At 43.4% G+C, this 13,980-nt stretch overlaps 1 protein-coding gene across 1 annotated transcript in view; it reads left to right on the top strand.

Annotated features, from left to right (window-relative positions):
• The window catches only part of LOC128688513 (protein O-linked-mannose beta-1,2-N-acetylglucosaminyltransferase 1-like), a 215,449-nt gene that overhangs the window by 129,394 nt on the left and 72,075 nt on the right, over positions 1-13,980 (top strand). Inside the window, exon 9 of the mRNA XM_053776356.2 lies at positions 9,515-9,705. Within this exon, the coding sequence (XP_053632331.2) occupies positions 9,515-9,705 (191 nt within the window). The remainder of the gene's footprint in view (positions 1-9,514; positions 9,706-13,980) is intronic.

Here is a 13,980-nt window from a genome sequence, read left to right as displayed (position 1 = left end):
ATGTTGACTAATGGTAGTTCTCCTGGTCTGACGACAGAGGCGCGACAAGCACCACCTCACACTACTGCTGTCAGGGAACTGAAGTGCGTTTGCGCAGGAGGTCTGCACGGCCCAAGAGCGATGCAGACAATGGATGTCATGTAATTCACTGTGCTTATTTGTCAACCTCAACTCCCATACATCCAGGAAAGTTCTAGAAGGTTCTAGATAGTGTTCAAAAGAATCTCTTCATACTTCCTAAATTCTGCCTTTGGATATCCTCAGTGTCAAATATTACATGTGTTCCTTGGTTATTCATGAATCTTCCTTGGTATTTTGATTATTCTTTAAGACCTAATTGTAAGGGAAAAGTGGGTTATAAGTGGTGTTGGGGTTGTTCAGGCAACCAGGAACCATTAGCGAGTTACGTCGCACACTCCCCTCTGGCGGGCTGGGGCGAAACTCTAGTTCCTGGTGTCTGATGTATTTCAGTTTCTACTCCTGGTAGTACTGACCTTACCTGTTGTGGGTTGAAGGTTGGAGAGTCATTTCACCTCCACTCTTCTCCCGAACAGCTCTGCTTCTGGTGTGGTCATCCAGGGTAGACACCAGATAAGGGAGCAAGATACTTGTTAATTGGACTAATTAATAACATTGCCCGACTACTATCGGCCCTCATTTATCCTACTTGTTGTGCTCCAACCAAGTAGTACAGGAGATTCCAAAACATCGGACTGGTACCATCCGCCCAGGATTACCTACATCGTCTTTAACATCAGAGATCCCTCCAGGGCCTTACCTACTCCTTCCCAAATACAGCACCAGAACCAAAGGCCACTCTTATTGTATTTAAATTTTAAGTAAAATCCTCGAAAGACAATATTCTTATTATTCCTAGAGTCGTTTCTTTATTTTTCCATTAGTTTTTTGCTGAGATGGAAGGCATTCCACTGACACTAATGTTCTGACTCTTCATGAATTTTCCAATTATTCCTTACCTCCTAACCCTGTTGGGTTGTAATCTCCTAAGCTAGTTGCAATCACCATGTTGCAATCACTGATTGCAGTCACCTAACTTTGTTTACCTCTATGAGTATGGTACACTTGTGCAGTTGTACCTAAATGGGCTTGCTACTATTGATTATATATTATGCTGACGGGCAATACGCATTTCCCTGCAGGTTAAACACGCAGTTTAGGTGCACAAAACGCTGGTCTAATGTCACCAAATCACATTATGCCCCGTGTCATAAGAGTAGTCATACGATTTTGTATTGCACTGTTGCTTAATTAAGGTTGTGCACAATAGACTCCACCAAGTAACTATCGCATTTGTTCAACCCATAACTCCTCTTCAAGGGGAGCTCCTTGGCGTGGTGAAGAGGCTCTTGGTCTGAGGAATTAGACCTGTTGGTCTCCTTCCTCAGACCGAACCTAATTACTTACCAATCCCCCCTTCCCTATCCCATCCTCCCTTTTTCCTTTTCTTCTCCTCCTCCCCATCCTTCCCTTATTCCCTTCCTCTTTTTGGCCTTTGGGGTTCTTCCCACAGGCCTACTGGTTCCTAGGTTGGGGGAAGGGTACCGGGGTTAATCCCATTCCATTGAGGTTCTTGGCGGTGGTGTAGTTTGCTGTGGAATCTTGATTGCCTGGGGATATCCCGTTCCCTCTCCGGTCTTCTGGGGGGTGGCTTTGGGTGTCTTTTGGGTGACGGGTGTATCTCTGGAGGCTGCCTTTTGGATTCCTGGGGTGGTGGCCAAAGGAGGTATGCTTTGTGGCAGATATCCAGCCGCCCTCTCTTTTGTCCACCGAGGTAGCTCGGCAGATGTGAGGTTGCTATCCTGGATTGCTGGTTTACTGGCATGAAGTGTAGGGTATGGCATGGGTTCAATGCCGCATCTGCACTACTTGCAGTGTTGAGGTCCTCTTGGGCGCAGAGGGTGATTTCCGGCCCTTTCATTCCTCCTAGGAACTATTCCTCCCCGTTCCCCCTTTTTTTCTCTTTTTCTTTTTTTTTCTTAAAAACAAAAAAAAAAGTAACCTAACCTAACCATGGAAGTGTAGAAATTGCTGGTGTTTTGGTCACCCAGCAAAATACTGCAGATCTATAGCTGAATGCCCAGTCTGTGATGCTGACGACCATTCTAATACGTCTTGCAGTTGACCTCCCTCTTTCCTTAATTGTCATGAAGCTCACCCTTCATACTCTCGCCATTGCCAGGTCTATTTAAATGAGCGTGAAATCCGTTGTCTCAAAGAGGCAGAAGGTCTCCCTTATGCTATGGCAGTTTCTCATCTCTGCCTCCAAGGGAGACTACCCCGAGTTTCTTATTCTCGTGTTTCAAAACGTCCCCCCACTTCTGGGGTCCCATCTTCTGCAGCCTCCTCTGTGGTTACCCCTCCCATCGCCACTCCAGTATCTAATTCTTTTGCTGTCCTGGGCTCTGATGTCCCTACTACAACACCTCAGTTTGTTCTCACATCTTCACATCCTTCCTCACAAGCCCCGGTATTGACAAGACCTCATAAGACGCCTTATACCAACTGCCCCTCTACTTCTCAGAAGTCCAAAAAATCCCCATTGCTCAAATCTTCTTTGCCCCCTCCTTGCCTTTTTCCACCTCCGCATTTTACCTTTCCAGTCTCTGTGCCTAGTTGTTCCCCTCTCTCTGGCTCTATTACAAGTGTGGAGGTTCACCCTCCTCCTTGTACTATGCCTTCCACCCCCGTCCCCTCCCTAGTTTCTCCCTCTTCTGCCACCTCCCAGGTTTCTGCCTCTTCTGTCCCCTCCCACACTTCTTCTCCAGTCCCCTACACTCTTTCGTCCCCCCCTACTTTGGTACAGTCCATTACTGTCCCAATCTTTACTCACCCTCCTCCTTCTACCTCCACTATTGTCTCCCATAAGTCTTTGAATTCAGAAACACTTGAAGCCATTTCAGAATACATTGCAAAGACTAAACCTTCAATGGACACTGATCCACCTCCTGTTCCTTCTCTTCCCTCTCCTCCACCTCCACAACTCCATTCTTCACAATGCTCCATTCCTTCACTGCTTGAACGTCTTCCAATGCCACTGCACATTGACTTTTCTAACCCCTCTAGTCCGTAGGTGCCCTTCCCTACTCATTCCTGGTATTTTCCTCTTTGCCAATCATGACCTACTTACAGTGGAATATCCGCGGCCTCAGGGGTAATCGGGGTGAGCTTCAGATGTTGCTTTCCAGGTTTTCCCCTGTTGGTGTTTGCTTACAAGAACAAAAATTACACTCGGCTGTTTTCCAACTTATCTCAGGCTATAATTTATTGTATTCTTCGGATCCTTTCTCAGATGGGACCTTTAATGAAAGTGCCCTTCTTCTATGCAATGATATTCCGTACTGTCAACTATTTGTCCATACCTCGCTGCATTACACTGCAGCCCGTATCCACTTGAATAAGTGGTTTACAATATGTTCTTTATATCTCTCTCCTTCTCGAGCATTTTCTATCCCAGATATTGCCTTTCTTGTTTCATCCTTACCACCACCACTTCTGTTACTTGGCGATTTTAATGCCCACCATTTCCTCTGGGGAAATCTCATTGTGACTCACGTGGCATCCAGTTGGAGGCTTTTCTCGCCTCTCGCCCCCTCCATGTTTTAAATACGGGTACTCCCACCCATTTTGATCCTCGTACTCATACTCTCTCTTGCATCGATCTATTGGTCTGCTCTTCCTCCACTGCACTAGACTTCGCCTGGTCTGTTCTACCGGATTTACATGACAGCGATCATTTTCCAATCATATTACGTCTTCATATTCACCACCTTTCCATAGCCCTAGCTTGCAATTTGATGGGGCAAATTGGGACCTTTACTCGCAACTCACTGCTTTCAGTGAGGTTCTTCATCCTCCATTGATGAGCTCCTACACCTCTTCTCGACGTCAATTTTAACCACAGGTTCTCATTCTATACCCCAAACCTCAGGCAGGCATTCTCAGAAGTGCGTGCCTTGGTGGTCTCCTGCTTGTGCTCATGCAGTACGTTTGAAATGCGCTGCATGGGGCAGGTACCGGTACAATAGAACCAATGAGAAACTTCTCGATTTTAAGCAGAAGCGTGCGATTGCTCGCCGTGTCATCTGTGACGCTAAATGCACTTGCTGGCGAGATTGTTTCCACCATCACCTCTGCTTCCTATGAGTACAGTCTGGAAAAAAGTGAGGAAATTGAGTGGTAAATGCTCTCCTGACCCTGCTCCTGTTCTATGGGTCGCCGGTGTTGATATAGCAAACCCTCTTGACGTTGCCATTGAAATTGGCACTCATCTGGTCCGTATTTCCCGGGGGCTCCATCAATGCCCCTCGTTTCTTTCCTCAAAGTCTGCCAGAGAGTTAGCACCCTTGGACCTTTCTTCTCTCAGAGAATAACAGTATAATGTGCCTTTTACACTTCGGGAACTGGAGGCAACACTCTCAGCTTGCCAATCATCGGCAGCTGGACCTGACGACATTCATATTCGGAAGTTACAACATTTACATCGGTCAGCCCTTGTAGTCATCTTGCACCTCTTCAATCTTATTTGGTCACAAGGAGTTCTTCCCCAGCTGTGGAAATCTGCCATTGTTCTCCCTTTCCACAAGCCGGGTACTACGGGACATGCCTCCCACTATCGTCCCATTGCTCTTACTAGTGCAGTTTGCAAAGTGATGGAACGTCTGGTAAATCGACGTTTAATGTGGTATTTAGAGACACACAACAGTCTCTCCACTAGTCAATATGGCTTTCATAAGGGCTGATCTACCATAGACCCCTTACTATGCTTGGATACATATGTTCATAATGCCTTTGCGAATAACCACTCAGTTATTGCCATATTTTTTGACCTTGAGAAGTCATATGACACAACTTGGAGGTATAATATTTTGGCCCAAGCCCACTCCTTAGGCCTCCGAGGCAATCTACCATCCTTCCTTAAGAACTTTTTAACTGACAGACATTTCCGTGTTTGAGTCAATAACGTGCTCTCCCCTGACTTTGTCCAAGCTGAAGGTGTCCCTCAGGGATGTGTTCTAAGCACAACACTTTTTCTCCTTTCTATAAATGATTTGGCCTCTGTTCTTCCATCCAATATTTGGTCATCACTCTATGTTGATGACTTCGCTATTGCCTGTGCAGGCGCTGACTGTCACCTCATTACAGTTTCTCTCCAGCATGCGGTCGACCGTGTTTCCAATTTGGCCACCACGCATGGGTTTAAATTTTCCAGTACCAAAACTCGCCAAATTACTTTCACTAGACGCTCTGTCATCTCCGATCATCCTTTGTACCTCTATGGCTCCCGTATCCCTGAACGTGATACAGTCAGGTTTCTAGGCCTTCTCTTTGGCCGTAGGTTATCCTGGAAACCTCACATTACCTCTCTGAAGGCAACTTGTCACAGCCGGCTGAACCTTCTTAAAACCCTTGCTCATCTTTCATGGGGAGCTGATCGTCGAACTCTCCTTCGCCTGCATTCAGCCCTCATCTTATTGAAACTCGATTATGGTGACCAGATCTATTCAGCGGCCTCTCCTGCTACTCTCTCTAGCCTTAATTAACCCCATCCATCACCAAGGATTACGTTTATGCCTTGGTGCTTTTTGCTCTTTCCCTGTTGAGAGCCTCTATGCAGAAGCGAATGTTCCATCCTTGTCTGATTGCCATGATGCCCATTGCCTTCGCTACTATGTACGCTCTCACGATCTCCTCAATCCTTCCATTTATAGAATGGTCACCGATATTAGTAGACATTCTTTATTTGTTCGCCGCCCCTGTTTGCTCCGTCCCTTCTCTCTTCGCCTACATTCGCTCTTGTCTTTCCTTCAGTTACCACCTTTATATGTTCGTGTAGCATCTCACTTTTCCCTACCTCCCTGGAAAGTTCCAGCTGTTCGGGTCTGTTCTTTCTCACTCCCTTGCTCGAAAGCCCAACTGCCTACGGTCGCTTCCCGCTCTCTTTTTCTTGACCACTTCCACTCTTATTGTCATGCCATCGCAGACTACACAGATGGCTCTAAGTCTTCTGACGGCGTTGGATTCGCAGCAGTGTTTCCGAACAGCGTCGTGCGAGGGCATTTACTATCTTTGGCTAGCATTTTTACTGCTGAATTGTGTGCCATTCTTGCAGCGCTTATTCGTATCGCATCTATGCCTGTCATCATTTGTGGTAGTCTCAGACTCCCTTAGTGCTCTAAAGGCTATATGGAAATTTGATACACATCATCCCCTAGTTCTCCGTATCCAACCTTGGCTATGCCGTATCTCTACCAAGCATAAAGATATTGTTTTTTGTTGGGTCCCTGGTCATGTTGATGTACAAGGCAATGAACAGGCAGACACTGCTGCGCGGTCAGCAGTACATGACCTACCAATTTCATATAGAGGTGTTCCATTTCCAGACTATTTTGCTGTAATAGCTACCCACCTTCACACCCATTGGCAACAACGTTGGTCAACTCTACTCGGTAACAAACTTCATTCTATTAAACCGAACATAGGTTACTGGCCGTCTTCTTGTCATCAGTGCTGAGGTTGGGAGACTACTCTCTCCCGCCTTCGCATTTGCCACACTCCTCTTACTCATGGGTATCTCATGGAGAGGCACCTTGTTCCTCTCTTTGAGCAGTGTGAAGTTCCAGTATCGATTAGCTACATTGTGTTAGACTGCCCTCTCTATCAACGAGCACGCAGAATTTACCTCCAACGTCGTCGCCGCTCTACTACTCTCTCTTTACCTTCCCTTCTTGATGAGATTAAGACACATGTGCAACATCTGGGTATCTTGTAGACGTTTCGCCATCCAGTGGCTTTATCAATACAAATTCTAGGACATAACTTGAAGACAGTAGAACTATGTACAGAAGATGAGGTAATCAGTCCCTCAACCTAGGAGCAGGTGCGAAGAGCACCATATGGTGCTCTTTGCACCTACTCCTAGGTTGAGGGAACGTAAAAAAGAAGGAACACTGCAGCAGGCCTACTGGCCCATGCGAGGCATTTCCAAGTCCCCCACCGGCCCGAGCCAGTGCCCCAACCTAGTCAGGTTCGGTCACATTCACTTAAGGAAGAAGCACGGCATCTGACCTACTAGCACAAGCTAGTCAGGTCCAACTCACACCCACCCACACCCAATCGTGTATTTATCTAACCTATTTTTAAAACTACACAACGTTTTAGCTTCTATGACAGTACTCGGGAGCATGTTCCACTCATCCACAACTCTATCACCAAACCAGTGCTTTCCTATATCCTTCCTGAATCTGAATTTTTCCAACTTAAAATCATTGCTGCGAGTCCTGTCTTGGGTAGATATTTGTAGCACGCTATTTACATCCCCTTTATTTATTCCTGTTTTCCATCGAAGGCATTTCTTTAGGTTCAGTTCCAAGCTGAAAATAGGGACTTCTCAATAAAATCCCCGGAATATCTAAGGTTTGTTGCTCTGTTAAATATCACATTGATTTCATCTAATAAATACTCTGGCCTAGATACAAAAGGGTCTCAAGAACATTAAGGAAAACACTCCTTGTAACCCTAGACTCATGATTAGAATAATAGTGAATGTATAACGACAAATTGGTTGACTTCCTCTACACTGTAGATTTAAATCTTTGCCAACACAATGAATTAAAACATCTAGTAAAGGTAGTGTGATTATTTCATGCTCCATTGTGAACTTAATAGAAAGGACCAGACCACTGAGTCTAGGTAAGAACTCATCAATATTGTGATTTCTAGGCCAAAGGCAAACAACATCGTCTACATATCTTAACCACCTAGCTTTATTGGGAAGAATATCTTTAAGGAGTCTAGTCTCACAGAATTCCAAATACAAATTGCTGAGTAAGGGACTGAGGACATTTCCCATAGCCATGACTTGTATGTGAGCATACTTTTTGCCTTCAGACACACACTTGCAGCCCGTAACACAAAGTTTAGTAAGTTTATTAATTATATATGTGTGGTATGACATGGCGACTTAAGTCCTAGAGCTGAAAGGTACGGTGGTTGCACACTGAAGAAGTGGTGGGGATGCTGGTAGTTCAGAAGATTTGTAGATGAATGGTTCAGAGAACCGACATGTTGATAAATTAGACACATGTGCAACTCTTGGGTATCTTTATTGAGGAAACGTTTCGCCACACAGTGGCTTCATCAGTCCATACGTAGGAGAAACTTGAAGAACAGGAGGAGAATGAGGTAATCAGTCCCTCAACCTTGAGTCGATGTGTTCAGTCCATCAATCTTCAAGATTGATGGACTGAACACATCGACTCAAGGTTGAGGGACTGATTACCTCATTCTCCTCCTGTTCTTCAAGTTTCTCCTACGTATGGACTGATGAAGCCACTGTGTGGCGAAACGTTTCCTCAATAAAGATACCCAAGAGTTGCACATGTGTCTAATTTATCAACAGTTCAGAAGATCATCTGATCGGGGATATCAGCACTCATCTGACAATACAATGATTTAATGAATAGTATTGAGAGTATTTCTTTGTTTTAGGTGACTCTGCTTGGATGGGAGTCGGTCATTGTGTTAAAATTAACCATCAGACTTATTAATAAAGAGAATAAAATTTTTGTTTATTAAAATTTATGCAATCAGACACTACGACTTAATTTAGTCAATACGGTGGCCCGTGGACTAGTAGCAAAGCTCTCGCTTCACACGCTGAGTGTCCAGGTTTGATTCCCGGCAAGGGTGAAAACATTGGGCGTGTTTCCTTACACTGGTTGTCCCCGTTCACCCATCAGTAAAAATGGGTACCTGGGTGTTAGTCGACTGGTGTGGGTCGCATCCTGGGACGAAACTAACCTAATTTGCCCGAAATGCTCTGCATAACAAGCTGCTTTCTATATATTAGTATGTCATTGATGTCAGCTAGGCCTGTATACCTTGTACATGTACTTGTAGAAATAAAGATATAAAAAAAGGACAGTAGAGAGTGAAACACAAGTGTTAGGAGTCATGGGTAGAACACAGCTGAGTCTGATGGACTGGTGACCAGCTAAATGTTACCAGAAATATTTCTATTTTCTATTACACTGTTGGTAAACCATTCCAAATTTGTTACATATATTTTAGTTTTATGAAGCAGTAAAATAAAATCAGTTCATTAAAGTTATTACGATTTTACTTCCTGTGTGGACCACAGGTTAAAAACTTTGTTCTACACTGACTGAAAAGTTCCTCCAACAAAAGCAACTTGTCTTTGACTTAGTAAATTGTCATGCCATTTATTCCTTAGCAGAGCCTTCTTAACCTGGCCCAGTAGGCCTTCTGCAGTGATCTTATATTCTTGTGTCAATGTACATTATACATCTGTTATATAACATTCCTCCTTAGCTGTGCTGCAGTTTGTCTATCGAGGGGGGGGGGGTACTTTGATGCAAGTGAATGGCTCTTACGACAAGGAAATTCTCTTTTTCTCTCTTAGTTATTTTCATATTGATGATGATGGTCCAGCTCCTCTTCATTTCCGTCCATCACTTTTCTACCCACATCACAGACACATGATTGGGATATCTGGCTGCGCAGCACTCAGATCAGGGGAGGTCGAGAGTGTATAGTGCCAGATGTCTCCCGCTCCTTCCACAGTGGTCTCCTAGGCATTCATATCCACGGTGCCCTGGCACACGCTTTCTTCACTGCCCACCCCGTCACTGCAGCCAGCGCCATCCCTCTCCATAACATCCACAGGTTGGTACTTCAGGGAAAATATCTGTTAATGTTTACTGACAGATTTAATATTCACTGCCTCACTTCTTTGGGGTCGAGAGAAGCATAATAGAGCTACTAGTTAGTAAGATCAGGGGAAGAGTCCCTGATAAGTACAACATGACCTGGCCACACAGTCTTTTGTAGGCACAGCATGACCTGGGAACACAATCTTTGATAGGTACAGCATGACCTGGGAACACAATCTTTGATAGGTACAGCATGACCTGGCCACACAGTCTTTGATAGGTACAGCATGACCTGGGAACACAATCTTTGATAGGTACAGCATGACAAGGGAACACAGTCTTTGATAGGTACAGCATGACCAGGGAACACAATCTTTGATAGGTACAGCATGACCAGGGAACACAGTCTTTGATAGGTACAGCATGACAAGGGAACACAGTCTTTGATAGGTACAGCATGACCAGGGAACACAGTCTTTGATAGGTACAGCATGACCAGGGAACACAGTCTTTGATAGGTACAACATGACCAGGGAACACAGTCTTTGATAGGTACAGCATGACCAGGGAACACAGTCTTTGATAGGTACAGCATGACCAGGGAACACAGTCTTTGATAGGTACAGCATGACCAGGGAACACAGTCTTTGATAGGTACAGCATGACCTGGGAACACAGTCTCACTGACATGTATAATCTGGGAGAGAGTATCACTGATATGTTTAACCTGGGAGACAGTTTTATAGATATGTATAACCCCGGAGACATATCATTTACATGTATAACCGGGGAGAGAGTATCACTGATATGTATAACCTGATATGTACAACCTGGGAGACAATATCACTGACATGTGTAACCTGGGAGACAGCATCATTGACGTGTATAACCTGGGAGACAGCATCACTGATATGTATAACCTGGCAGAGAGTATCACTGATATGTATAACCAGGGAGATAGCATCACTGACATGTATAACTTGGGAGACAGTATCATTGATATGTATAACCTGGGAGAGAGCATTACTGATATGCATAACCTAGGAGACAGCATCATAAGAACATAAGAAAGAAGGAACACTGAACAGGCCTACTGACCCAGGTCCATGCCCCCCCCCCGGATTAGACCAATGACCCCCCCCCAGATTAGCCAAATGACCCAACCGGTCTGATCATCTCCACTCAACGATGGAGCACTGCACCAGACCCAGCAGCACAAGCTAGTCAGGTCCAACTCACACCCACCCACACCCACTCATGTATTTATCTAACCTATTTTTAAAACTACACAACGTTTTAGCCTGAATAACTGTACTCGGGAGTTTGTTCCACTCATCCACAACCCTATTACCAAACCAGTGCTTTCCTATATCCTTTCTGAATCTGAATTTTTCCAACTTGAAACCATTGCTGCGAGTCCTGTCTTGGCTGGAAATTTTCAGCACGCTATTTACATCCCCTTTATTTATTCCCGTTTTCCATTTATACACCTCAATCATATCCCCCCTAATTCTACGCCTTTCGAGAGAGTGCAGATTCAGGGCCCTCAGTCTATCCTCATAGGGAAGATTTCTGATACATGGGATCATCTTTGTCATCCTCCTCTGTACGTTTTCCAGAGCATTTATATCCATTCTGTAATACGGTGACCAGAACTGAGCAGCATAGTCTAAATGAGGCCTAACCAAGGATATATAGAGTTGAAGAACAACCTGAGGACTTCTATTATTTATACTTCTAGATATGAAGCCAAGAATTCTGTTAGCTTTATTGCGAACACTAATGCACTGTTGTCTTGGTTTTAAATTACTGCTAACCAGAACTCCTAAATACTTTTCGCAATCAGTGGTATTAAGATCTATATTATTTAGTTTATATGTGGCATGGTTATTTTCCTGTCCAATATTTAGAACTTTGCATTTGTCAATATTAAACTGCATCTGCCACTTCTCCGACCATTGCATCAGTCTACTCAAATCATCCTGGAGTGCTCTAGTGTCCTCATTAGAATGAATTGGACGGCCTATTTTGGTGTCATCAGCAGGTTTGCTTATGTCGTTATTTATTCCCTCATCTATGTCGTTTCTGTAAATTGTGAGCAACAACGGGCCCAACACTGATCCCTGAGGAACACCGCTTGTGACGTGCCCCCATTCTGATTTCTCCCCATTTATGCAAACTCTCTGCTGTCTATTTGTCAGCCATGCCTCGACCCAGGAAAAAATTTCTCCTCCTATTCCGTGTGCCTTAAGTTTCCTCAATAGCCTCTGGTGTGGAGCTCTATCGAAAGCCTTACTGAAGTCCACATACACTATCATATTCATTACCATGATCTACCTCCTCAAACACCTTAGTGAAAAAAGTTAGTAAATTCGTAAGAGAGGAACGCCCCTTTGTAAAACCGTGTTGAGATTCATTAATCAATCTGTGCCTGTCAAGATAACTACGAATTGCTTCGGCAATTATTGATTCCATAAATTTTCCCACTATGAAGGTAAGGCTTATTGGTCTATAGTTCGAAGCCAAGGACCTGTCACCTGCCTTGTAAATAGGTATTACATTTGCCATTTTCCACTTATCAGGCACTATGCCAGTTTGTAGTGATATGTTAAAAAGATTAGCTAAAGGTATGCTAAGTTCCTCTTTACATTCCTTTAACACCCTTGCAAACAGTTCATCAGGGCCTGGGGATTTATTAGGTTTTAGTTTCTCTATTTGTCTGAGGACCATGTCACTAGTTACCGCAAACGTACATAGTTTATTATCATCCTGTTCTACATAATCTATTATTTCAGGAATATCGCTAGTATTTTCCTGGGTGAAAACTGAGAGGAAGTAGGTATTTAGAATTTCACACATATCCTTATCACTGTCAGTGATCTGACCAGAGTTACTCTTAAGTGGGCCAGTCTTGTCCCTAATCTTACTTCTGTATACCTAAAAGAATCCTTTAGGGTTTATCTTTGAATCCCTTGCGACCTTAGCCTCATAATCCCTTTTTGCTTTTCTTATTCCTTTCTTTATTTCTCTCTTTAATTGAATATATTGATTTCTTAACTGCCCATCCCCTCTTTTGATACGCCTATATATGTCTCTCTTTTGACCAATGAGATGTTTTAATCTATTGTTCATCCATTTGGGATCATTTTTGTTAGATCTTATTTCCCTACTCGGAACAAAAGTTGTCTGTGCAGCTAGAACTATGCTCTGAAAAACGTCATATTGGCAACCAAGATCACCTACCTGACCCTTAGTCAGGACATCTCAATTTAGCCCACCCAGGTAATTTTTCAGTCCCATGAAGTCGGGCAAGCGAAAATCTGGGACAGAGATTTGATTGCAGTTATCTGGGTAATTCCATGATATATTAAAACTAAGTGATTTTTGATCACTTTCCCCAAGCTCATCATTAACCTCAAGATTATTAATTAGTGAATCTTTGTTGGCAAGAACCAAGTCAAGCAGATTGTTTCCTCTAGTTGGTTCTGTAACAACCTGTTCATTATTATTATTATTATTATAATCAAACAACCTGTTCAAAAAGCAATCCTGAACCGTATCAAGAAACTCACTAGACTCAAGATTTCCTGTCATATTGTTCCAATCAATTTGTCTAAAGTTAAAATCTCCCATTATCACAACATTTTCATATCTAGATGCCTTATGAATTTCGTCCCATAACAGCTTACTGCACTCCCTATCAAGGTTTGGGGGCCTATAAATCACACCCAAAATTAATTTGTCATGTCCCTCGAGAAACTGTAGCCAAACAGATTCTGTGTTCGATGTCTCTAATCTTATATCATGTCTAAGACAACAATTTAAATTTTCTCTGACATACATCGCCACCCCAACACCCTTCCTGTTGACCCTATCAGTGTGGAATAGTTTATAACCCTGTATGTTACATTCAGAAGGCATTTCTCTATCTTTCATGTCGAACCAGGTCTCTGTTATACCAATAATATCTATATTACCTACACTTGCAAGTAATCTTAGCTCATCTATCTTATTTCTTAGACTCCTACTATTTGTATAGTAAACCTTAAGGGAGCTAGTCACTCGTTGCCTTCTACTATCTTTCTTTGTTTGTTGATCAATTGATTTGCCATTACTAGCAACTTTATTTTGAATATTGTCTTTTAAACATATCCCTAAGGTATCCCGGTAATAACTGCTGTTTTTAGCCCTAATACTGCAGCCTGATTGTTTCCCACAAACACCCATACCTCTATAATCTATCAGTTTAAATTCCTAGACAAGTCATCAATTACCCTCTCATTGACAT

Source organism: Cherax quadricarinatus, chromosome 13, assembly GCF_038502225.1.
Source record: "Cherax quadricarinatus isolate ZL_2023a chromosome 13, ASM3850222v1, whole genome shotgun sequence".
In the NCBI taxonomy this organism is placed as follows: domain Eukaryota; kingdom Metazoa; phylum Arthropoda; class Malacostraca; order Decapoda; family Parastacidae; genus Cherax; species Cherax quadricarinatus.
Note: the sequence above shows the minus strand (reverse complement) of the source record. Positions and strands in the feature narration are given on the sequence as shown.